Below are 11,412 nucleotides of genomic sequence, written 5' to 3'. Positions count from 1 at the left end.
GAAAGTTCCAAGAAACACTTTACTGGGGGCTTGGGAGTGAATGGCCCCCCAAGAGGGTGCCAGCTGGGACCCTGTGCATCCCAGTCATCCCAGCAGGTCGCCCACGGGTAAGCCCAGCTCTCGCCTCGGCTGAAACTTCAATGCCCAGAGGAAGACGACGACACACGGTCTTGCTGAGGCTGAGGCACAGGCTTGGACGTGCCCTGGACAGCATCTGTGCTGCTGGGTGCCGCCGACCGGCAGGTCCTCCTGGGAGCACTGGTCCTTGTGGGTCCCAAGCCAGATTAAAAGCCGGTCTAGAAAGGTTACGGCTCGAGACAGCCAATTATCGCTGCAAAAGGGAGGAGGACAGCATTGTATTTGTGATGCCAGAAGCTGTCTGAGGGGTTGCTGGGCAGGGCCAGGCCTAGCTTCAAGCGTCCCTAGACAAGCCAGGAGCTGGAGCAGAGGCGCTTCCAACAGCGGGAGCGGCCCGGGGCGGCAAGCTAGACCCCCTCTGCCCGTCCTGCCCTGAGAGCTGCCGGCCACCGCTGGCAACCACACAGCCCTCGCTCGGGGAGGGGACCGTCTCTGCGTGGCGGCCTGCGGGGGCAGATAAGCCCGGGCCAGGCAGGAAGGCGGCTCACTGCGTCAGGACCCCCTAGTCCCACAAACAGGAGCCCCATTCCTGAGGCCCGAGTCCCCCACTGCTTCCTTGGCCCATGAAGCCTTCCTTGCAGCCCCTCTGCCTGCTGGGCCTCGGGCCAGAGCAGAACAGGCCGCAGGATTCACTTGCGGGAGGTCCTCAGAGCAGCCGAGCCTGCTCCCATGACTCTGCCCCACAACACTGCTCCCCAGTCCCCAGCGGGGCGGGGGGGGGGGGGGGCAGGGTTGCCTCCTGAGGTGGCCCAAAGTGTGCACGAGGGTGTCTGCATTACCCCATGGCTGGAGCTGTGACTGGAATGTGGTGGGTGGGGATGCCATTCTCTGCAGAGTCCTACACAAGGAAGAACCGTCATCTGCTTTTATATGAAGAAACAACCCAGAGAAGAAACCATTGTTTTCTCCGATGAAAAGAATGCACAAATCACGCTACCTCCTCCTCTCTTTCTTTCCCTCCCAAAGTTAAACACATGACATTCAGCCAGTCGTACAGGCATCCAAGGGGCCATAGCCAGGCCCTGGTGATGGCCGGCCCACGTGGGATCCGCCCGGCGAGAGGCCTCCTTACCTGGGCATGTCAGTGGGGATGGAGCACCTGTGATCCAGAAGCATGTCAAAGCCATGCACACTTGCTAGCAAAGAGATGAGACACAGTTAGAGACCAAGGCCAGGCAGCGGGGGAGGGCAGCCATTCCTATAGGGGCTGGGCCAGCACCTCCAGGGCAGAAGGCAGGGGTGTCTTGGGGGGGGGGGGGGTGGCGCTCAGAAGGCTGTGCCCGGAGTGCATTTGTTCTCCCAGTAAGCTCAGAAATTAAGCCTGTGATAGGGACATACTGTGTCCGTGGTGGCAGGGCCCTGCCACTGTTCTGAGGGGGGCACACAGGGGTCTGTAGGAGAGGGCAGTGAGGCTCTTGGTATGGCCAGCTGCTTGTTCTAATGAATGCATTAAGTCACTTAATCCTCATACAACCATCATCCTGGCCCAGGTGACATAGCTAATCAGAGCAGCAGTTCGCGGGATCCCTGGGTGGCGCAGCGGTTTGGCGCCTGCCTTTGGCCCAGGGCGCGATCCTGGAGACCCGGGATCGAATCCCACGTCGGGCTCCCGGTGCATGGAGCCTGCTTCTCCCTCTGCCTGTGTCCCTGCCTCTCTCTCTCTCTCTCTCTCTCTCTGTGACTATCCTAAATAAATAAATAAAATATTTAAAAAAAAAAAAAAAAAAAAAAAAAAAAAAAAGAGCAGCAGTTCGCACCCAGCCTGCTTCCAGAATCCCTGCTCCAGTTAAACCGAGCTGCTCCCGGCAGAGCACACCTGCACCGAGGCTTTAAGTTTCTGCACCTTTCGGCATGTTCCTGTGCAGCACAAACGCCTTTTGTAAGACTTTCCCCTAATAACCAGCCCTGCCCAGGAAGAACCCCATGGAGCGCTGCTCTAGTGCATGGCTGGCGGGGACCCCGACCCCCTGGGACTCTACGGTCCAAGTCCTGGTCCCCATCCCGCCTCCGCACCCCGTCCCTGGGGACGAGTCCCCTCCCCGCCCCACAGTACTCCAACCCCGGGAGGTGGGCAGGACGCCCGGTGCTGGCACCAGCACCCCAGATAAGACCCCACAGGTACCAGAAATGGAGGGATTGGGATCCATCATAATCTTTTGTTTCCTAATTATCTACAGAAAAATTATCTTAAATGTATGAAAAAATTAATGGAAAGCTCCGTGCCAGCACTGTTTTAAGCACTTTGCATGGATTCTCTCCTTTAACTCTGATACTAATCGTTAAGATGGGAATTCCTCTTCTCATTTTACTTAAACGAAAAGCAGAAGCGTCTCCAGCAAGTGTGTGCGGTGGCAGCGCGAGCTGGGCTGGTCACCACGGGGGACGGCGACAATCTCCGGGGCTGGGCTCCCGGCTCGCTGCCCACACTCCGCAGCCCTGCGCGCTGGGCCCCCCGGGGCCTTCCGGGCGCCGTGCTGCCCCCTACCCAGCACTCACCCTCGGGGTGGGGGCCCCCCTGGCCGCCTGCGGGTCGGCCTGTGGGCCACACTCCGTGAGTGGCAGTGCCCTAGGGGTGTGGATGCAGGGAGAAGGCGGGTCCCCGTGCTTTGTACTTTGAAACCCTGTATCCTGGCATGAATCAGAGTGGAGTTTTTTCAGGAACAGCACAGGCACTCCTCACAGAACAAGCTCCTCCATCACAGACGCCACCTCTGTGTTAGTTTGTGGGGCGCAGGCCGCAGGAGAGGGGCAGAGGGGCGGTGGAGAGGCGGCACGGTGGTGGCATCCTGGGTTGGACATCAGACTGCGGGTGCCTTAGCGCTGGTCCTGCCCCTCGCCCAGCTCTTGAGCCCTGATCTTGGCAGGCACCATGAGGGGGTACAGTCTACAACCCCCAAGACTCCGAGGGCCTGATAAACCCAGGTGGCTCCGCGGTTGAGCGTCCGCCTTTGGCTCAGGGCGTGACTCCAGGGTCCTGGGATTGAGTCCCACATCAGGGCTCCTTATAGGGAGCCTGTGTCTCCCTCTGCCTGTGTCTCTGCCTGTCTCTCATGAATAATAATATCTTAAAAAAAAAAAATGACTTGGAGGGCCTGATTCTGTGTCATATACTCAGTAATTTCTCCAAAGTCAAACCCTGGCATAAGTTGAGCTAGTGGTGGTATTTACAGAATGACTTCCTAACAGCCCCTAGCTCACTATCTTAAGGGAGGTGTTGTGGACAGAACTATATCCCCAACATTCTCAAGCTGAAGCCCTAAACCCCCATGCCTCAGAGGGTGACTATGTTTGGAAACAGGCTTTTTAAGAGGGAATTAGTTACAGTGAGGCCGGGGATCCCTGGGTGGCGCAGCGGTTTGGCGCCTGCCTTTGGCCCAGGGCGCGATCCTGGAGACCTGGGATCGAATCCCACATCGGGCTCCCGGTGCATGGAGCCTGCTTCTCCCTCTGCCTGTGTCTCTGCCTCTCTCTCTCTCTCTCTCTGTGACTATCATAAATAAATAAAGAAAAAAAAATAATTAAAAAATTTAGTTACAGTGAGGCCATTAGGATGGACCCTTCTCCTCATGACATGATAGTGTCAGGAGAGGAGGACAGACTGGACCCAGGGACTGGGGTGCATGACGAAGCCCAAGAGCAGAGGCATCAGAAGATACCCACCCTACCGACAGCGTGAGCCTGGATTTCCAGCCTCAGGACTGGGAGAAAATGAATCGTTGCAAGCTACCCAGTCTAGTAGCAAACTAATACAGAAGCTTATATCCAGTTTGTATTTTGACCACTGCCTACCATGATTGAGGATGGTAAGTGAATACAATAAAGTGAAAGGCTGTTTGGTTAATACTTTTAATTATATGATTATAATTATACAACTTTCACTATTCAATATTTTGTATAAAACCAGTACAATACACAAGATTTTCAAACTCAACAATATATATCAAACTACATAGATATGCAAAGTTTACAGGCCATTATGAAGCTTTATCTTAAAAATACCTTCAGGAAAATAAACATTCAACCAGTTCTCTAGGCTTTATAAAATATGATTAGAAATATACATTTTAATAAAAAAATCAAGACAGTGATTGATCAAATACTGATTCATCAGTTACATTTTAAAACTTTTAATAATCTGTACACGAGTGCAGGTTAGATAAAACTGCAAATTATTAATATAAAACTGCAATACTATAATCAGATGGACACATCTGCTGACAGTTAATTCTACTGGGCAATTAAGGAGGTAATGTCCTACACAGTATACGTGAATTGTCCAGTTTTTAAAAGTCATCTGTAGTATTTCCACTTGGCGACATGAGTACTCAGATTTAGAGAAATGGAAGAGCAGGAGCCAGCCTTAGCAGAACAGCTTTAGCAGGAGGTAACTAGTAAAGAATTAAAATGTTTTTAAAGTTGTCTTTGATGAGCACTGCCTTCCAAGCTGCAATAATTACTTTTAAAAATGTACGAAGAGAAACAAGCTACTTTTAGAACCAACATCAAAAGAGAGCATTGCTCATTTGCCATGAATGGTGGTGATTCAAGCAAAGGAAAGCCTCCAGGAGCTCTTGGCACCACACACCCCAAGGCCTGGAGGCCCGCATGGTGCGCACAACCAGCCATTAGGCTCCAAATGCAGTTGCCTCATGAGAACACTGGGGAACTCCTCTAAAAATTGTCTGGGCCCAAGAAAAGAGTAGAAATCACCCCTGGGAAAGGAGAGAAGAGGATGAAGTAGGTGGGTGACAGGCTAATGGGGCCAAGTTTGGAACAGATGAATGCTGGAGACTAGGAGAGCAGCGTGCCACCCAGAAGTGGCAAAGTGGACAAGGAAGGCTACTTGCTTTGGTGAGACACTGCTCAGGATTTACCCCTCTTCGTGGACAACTAAGAGATTTCTAGCTTTTTTTTAGCATTACAAAATAGAAGTCTGTCTATACTTCTAGATACCCAGTTTTGCAGACACCCTTCCTTTGGACGGTCTCTGACTTTGGACACAAGTTCCCAAAAAGCTTCAAGGACACCTAAAAATATTCATTTCTAATTTTAATTCCAATGGAAACTGTCTTGGTGTACTTTCAAAGTTATTTAAGGCTCTTAAGTTTAAAGGATTCTCTCTGACTCTCCCTATTTCATATTCCATAGCAACAGTCTTTCCATGACAAGGACTTGAAGTTAGAATTTCAGAAGATTCAGGGTGTGTTTAAGTTTCTGTTGGGGAAAAAAGAGTCCGCTCTTATTCATAGCAGGAAGAACGTTCCATCAGTGAGACCCAGAGGCTTCCTGGTTTCCAGATCCGCTCTCAGTAAGTTGAACAGTGAGCTATGAAATCCCCTGAAGCACACCCTAGTCTTGGTGTGATCCAGGGAACACTTCTTGATCAAATCACTAGTTTCCTAGGACTCATTTCAGTGAGACAGTTAAGTACAAAGATTTTTTAGAAAGAGCCACAGTGATAGCAATTTTAGCTGGTAACTTGAGCAGCCAACACAAAAAGGCAATTTGTAAAATAAGAAGTACTGTGGTTAACACTGAAGCCCAGATTTTTCACTCTTGGCCAGGACACAAAATGGCTTATTCCCTGTGAGGGAGACAGCACACTGAGCTTGTTCTGATGGAATAAAAAGCCAAACCAAGGGCAGTTCAGAGGGAAGTTTGATTTTCAGAACTACCTGGATTATTTAAACAGGAGATGGCCTTTAAAACTGTCAAAGTAAGAAGAATTGCCCTGAGAAGCCAATGTTTTATGCAAGGGCACACAGTCTGAATACTGAGTATTGTCTCCTAGCACAAGACAGCAAGTGGAATGTTTCTCTTCCCATCCAAAGCTTACCCAAGAGGGGTCTTCCTGTCTCCCATTTGGTACATGGGTCTTTGTACCTCGTTCACTTCCAGGGATAGGAAACCACCTTTCCTCTGAGATCTAGTCTCCGGGGTTTAAAAACTGGCATTACACCCATTACACCTGGCGGGGAAGAGCCCCTTGTCTGACCAAGATGATGGCATGTGCCATCTCCCCTCGAAGCCAGTCAACCTTATCATTTACTCCACAAGAGAGGAAATATCAAAATGGAGCCATGCCTTCTTGTAACTTTTTGCATTAACAGACTTTGATCTGTTTATTCCAACTGCTTCTTACTGTTCTTAGTTTTGTTAAAAAGGCAGCTTTTAAAAATGGAATTGCCTGCTCACCTGGTTCATTCATCTTGCAATGTGAAGACATGTGCCTTCTATAGCCTTTCCATATTGTATCCCCTGTTCTTCAAACCAGGACAGGCAAAAAATTCTATTTGGGGCTCCACTGTTTTGTTTTAGCAGCAAATAAATTGTTTTTGTGATTGCTTTATATCACAGACTCTGCTGTGTTTCTGTGGTGGGGGTGGGGTGGGGGGGGTGAAGGCACTCTGCAAAGAGTTAGTTGTAGTCCCTAACCAAAGGCAACGGTGAGTCTCTTATTTACAAACAACTGAAATCCGGATGCAAATAACTCTCACTGAAATCAAAGGGGGCGTGAAAGGCCTTTGGCTGATCACATAAAAACAGAAATCCACAATGCTACAGAGACAGACCCTAATAAAGCAGTACCTTTTTTTCCCCCCTTTTTAAAGCCACCATTATTTGGGATGGCTATTTCCAAGGAGAAACACCAAAAGTTTGTTGTGTTTTTTTTATCATGCATGGAAGGAACTAGGGCTTTGATTTCTATGACCCGGCAGCTGCTCAGCGGGCAGCTGTGGCGTCCATCCTGCAGTCCCTCGCCCACACACAGGAATGACTTTGCCATCACCTTCCAGCTCTGTGACTGGTTGCCCTCCCAATTCCTCTAATACTACCCTCATAGTCTCTTCCAGTTTAGGTTGCCAAAGTCCCACTTTGTATCAGAACATCCAACAGTTTACAAACACGGTTTTCACAGGTTCTTGTTAATAAAGCACTCTTCGGTGGAAGACAAACAGCTTGGGTACTTAATGGAGTTACCAGTACAACAACAGTACAAATACTAAAGTGAGGATGGTTAAACCAAATAGTATCAAATTACAGAAAGTACCACTTCAGTAATGCCTGTTTTCTCTTTATAAATTTTGACACAGGGTGAACAGAAAATAAATACGTAAAAAACCTCCATCAGATCGTCACTTCTGAAGGCCAGCAGCTAAAATGATTGCCATCACAGGGACACACGGGCAGCACACAGACTGGTCAGCTTTCCTGACAGCAGAGGGCTTTGATATTTACACCTGAGACGGAATTTATAACAGCTTTGTCGTTCAACTTGAGACGTTTCTACCAAAAGAGAGCTGGGTCTTCTTCAAGTCACTGCTTGTGCCCAGACTCAAGTAGTTATTTAAACTCCCATGGACATTGTCTTCATTGAATAAACTTCTTAGGTGGAAAGCAGCTAAGGCCTTTGCAATTTTGCTTTGTTTCCAAAGAAATTGTGCTAAGTCTTGCTGTAGTTCTCTGTTCCTAGAGTCTTCCTTCAGTTCTGGTCACAGGTTTTTATTTAATGCAAGACTGTTTTAGTCCTTGAAATGGAGGGACTACAGGGGGAGAAAAAAAAGGATTTTACCATGAAGGTTTCAAAGTGTCCCGTACAGAGTTACCCAAGACAAGGAAGGCAACATAATAAAAGTGGTGACATGCTAAGAGGTATACACTTTTTATAATTCTTTAATGACAAATATTTTGAAAGAGATAGTACAGTATCAACCATAAAGTAAAGACAAACGGGAGAGAAAGGCAGAACAGAAAGAGGTTCGGTTCTGCAAAAAATAATGATAAAAACAAAACGAGAAGGGTGGGCAGAAGCAGCAGAGCAATGCGAGTACCATAATGCCATTAAAGGCATTTGTTGCAAAGCATTCCTTTTCCTTCCTTCCCTCTGAGGAACCAGGCTGTGGGAAAGGTGGAAAGAATGAAAAGATAAAGAAGTGTTACTTGGTTATTTCCAAAGCCAGAATTTGGTCACAGAAAAAGCTCTGGCACCTCAAGCAGTTTCCAGGGGGGCAGCTGCACAGGGAAGGCACCCACTGCCCACTATCCTTGGGCTGCGCCGCGGACCCAGCTCTGTACAAAATTAGCCCACACTGATTCTTACCCTATCTCCCTTCTGTCCTTCCCCAATTTATTATGTCAACTTTCATCCAGACAGCAACTAGCAGAGGAGAAAAGTAAGCAAAGACAAGAGCCAGAGAAGCCAGTATCATCTAGAGACATCCCTCACTGCCTGACACTGGCACTCCCTCAGAGGAGCACATCTAAATCGCTCACTCAGTTGTTGGGAGACCCAACAGAATACGGAGTACAGAGGTCCAGGTCAGCCAGTGCAGCCGAGTGGGAAAATGTCTGGAATTACAAAGGGAAATCAGTAATTTAGAGGATTAGAGGAAATCAGCATTGTTTTCAAAAAGGATATTTAGCAACCACATTCTGGAGCTTCTAGACTGATGTTTTTTCAGAGATAATGGTAGTAACTAGAAGTTGGGAGCCCAGAGGTGGTAGAATGGACACTGAGATCTGAGCCTGGAAGGGACGAGAAGCAGTGGGCAGACATGATGATGACAAAAGTCATAAATGAGAAGGCTTAAAAAGTCAAAGAAGTCCTAAATATAGTACTCCCAACAGAAGGGCTCATGAAGACACATTTTCAGAGGCCAAGGAAGGCACCCTGAGTATTTCTCTTTCCTCATAGTATCAATAATTGGGTATAAAACACCCCCAAAAGTCACAAACATTAGGTTGGTTTGACAGGTGGAACAGAAAGTGATGGTTCCTGGATGGTAACTTGGAATAAAAAAAAAAAAAAAAAAAAAAAAAAAAATTCGCTTGTCCACGACCACTTTCTAGAAAATGAAGTTATAATTAAAAAAAAAAAAAGAAAGAAAGAAAGAGAAAAGGAAACTATTCCAGAGAAATCACATAAGCTTACAGAAACATGCACGCAATGGTAAGTTGTATCAACACATAAACTGAACTGCATGGTATCACATGAGGTGGCTGCAGGTCTTCAGTCAGAGGCATAATGGTGGAATTTTCAAGACTTTAAGACAGTTCGTCAGAGAGTTAAGAGAGAATACTGAGAACAGGCCAATTCTCCACTGAATTTAGCAATTCTTACGAAAGAAACAATAGAATGATGTACAGCTTTCACAGGAATCGGGAGGGGTGGAAGTCTACTGATTTACTTCTTCAGACTTGACAAAGGGGATGAGGAAGGTGCTACACAGAACCCTGTCAGCCACCACCAAACCAAACCCTCCAGCGCTCTGGGCCTGAACTATACAACTGTGCCAGAGCAGAGCCTGGCACCCAGGAGTTAAGGTTAGATGTGGCTTGTGTTCAATGGTTACAAGAGGGAATGATCATCTGCCATGAGAGAACATGGTGGCATTTCTTCCCAGCAACAAAGATTTATGACAACACATAGTTTTGCAGCCTCCAAATAATTGCTCTTTTAATGTTTGTGGAAAAGCTGTCCCAGATTGTAGAGTGTCTCAGTAAACTGTCAAAAATCAAGAGCCAAATCAGTGGAAAGTGAGCTTAGGTGAGGTCTTCATCCTGGAAGCCTCTAAGAAGAGAATAGAAAACGGGAATAAATGGTCAAGTTCCTATGGCAGGACAGGTATGACAATGACGATGATGAGTGAACATCAACCTGCAAAGAGAAGGCCTCATGGCAGGGGGAGGGGGTAACAGCGGACTGGCAACCCTGGCACCTTGGAGGCATTTATTTTATACTGAAAGGTATACTACTTCATTTCCTCGTATTGCTGTCTAAAGCAAAGTTTTCTATTCAATACTTTACAATTACTCAACAATTTTATATTCTTTTCTCTTGAAACAGATTATGCAAAAATGTGTTAATTCCCTCATTACCCTCCAGCCAAAAATGAATGCTTTCTGCATTCATAAAGGATAAAAGTCTGAGGCTATACAGCTGGGCTACATCAGCTCCCACTATTTCCCTAGAAGCAGGAAGTGGGACCTGGACCTAATGTATTTGCCTCCGTTTCCTGAGCTCATGGTTAAGGTGATGTGAACACAGGCCAAAAACCCAAAAGAGGCCAAGACGACCCTGCGTGAAGGGAGGTGGGTAAACACACTTGAAACCCAATTCTCTCTCACTGATTTATTTCTTCACCTCTCCCAATCTCTGAAAATCCATTCCAAGAATTTAAAAAGAAGCCTTTTGGTTATCAACACTATCCCAAATGCCTGGAAACTGCTTTGGGCCATTTCAAAATTCAGTCAAGTGTATTCAGTCTGAACTCTACTTTCAACCCCTCAAAGCATCCAGTCCAGGGACCTCAGGCAGATGCTCTCTGCAATCAGAAACCACTTCTGCTGAGAAGCACATGTTTAGATCACTAGACAAGACCTAGATGGAAAAACTGCCGCAGGGCCACGGCCCCCAGGGGCACATGGTGTGACTGGGCATGCGTGGTCCTGGCTCCTGGACTCTATTCCCCTGTAGCCTGAAGAGCACAATCCAGAAAAGCAGAAAGCAGAATTAAATGTGCAAGACATATTCAACTGTAATGGAAGCCTGAGTAATTAACCTAAAAGGAATATGTTCATTCAAAATATCTATCTCTAACAGCAGGCTTTTTATTTGAATTTTTAATAGTTTAATTCACCTACATATGTCAAAGTTAAACTGCTCCCATTTCCCTCTACTTCTTGTAAAAAAGTTGGGAGAGAAACAAAATGATACAATCTGTAACTGTCCTACCAACTAGAAGAACTGTTAATATTATGGCATATTTTTCTGTTACATTATTTCCATACATGCATAGAAATGTATGTATATATATTTAAATATAGGTGTGATACATACAAACTTACATATTATACATAAATATATCTATAAACATGTAGTTGTATGCATTTCTATACATAAAGTATATTGTACATTTATAAAATTATAGTTAATACTTTATAATTTTTATGTGTAGCTCTTTTCACTTATTGGTTCATGAGCATTTATCGAGGCCATTAAATTTCTTTAAAAACATGACTCTTGATTCACTTGGTATAATTCAACAATCTTTAGGCCATTTCCTCTTCCTCAGGGTTATACATACCCTTCTGATAGGTTATAAAGTACATGAATCCTTGACTTTTTGTCAGTATTTCTCTAATATTCTTCAAGTTGAACTAGAGAGTAAACAAAATTATAAATATTTGATAGCTTTCTATGAAAAATCCAAAATCCCCAAATTATGAGTTGGTGCCCTCAAAGCCTTGTACTAAGGCATGATCACATTCTCA

At 46.2% G+C, this 11,412-nt stretch overlaps 1 protein-coding gene across 17 annotated transcripts in view; it reads right to left on the bottom strand.

Annotated features, from left to right (window-relative positions):
* CDC14B (cell division cycle 14B) overlaps positions 1 to 11,412 on the bottom strand; it is a 102,680-nt gene continuing 91,268 nt past the window's right edge. For 8 of the 17 annotated variants that reach the window (XR_005353939.1, XM_038526830.1, XM_038526826.1 and 5 more), the window contains one exon: positions 3,971 to 7,682. Coding sequence is in view for 13 of the 17 variants with exons in the window: in XM_038526826.1 (XP_038382754.1) it covers positions 7,646 to 7,682 (37 nt within the window). In the remaining 4 variants the exon portion in view is untranslated. Of the gene's footprint in view, positions 332 to 1,210; positions 1,275 to 3,970; positions 7,683 to 7,726; positions 8,037 to 11,412 lie in introns of those variants that run through there. The other 9 variants (XM_038526820.1, XM_038526824.1, XM_038526823.1 and 6 more) reach the window with 4 other exon arrangements.

Source organism: Canis lupus, chromosome 1 (assembly GCF_011100685.1).
Source record: "Canis lupus familiaris isolate Mischka breed German Shepherd chromosome 1, alternate assembly UU_Cfam_GSD_1.0, whole genome shotgun sequence".
NCBI classification, from domain to species: domain Eukaryota; kingdom Metazoa; phylum Chordata; class Mammalia; order Carnivora; family Canidae; genus Canis; species Canis lupus.
This window is presented reverse-complemented; position numbering and strand designations above follow the sequence as displayed.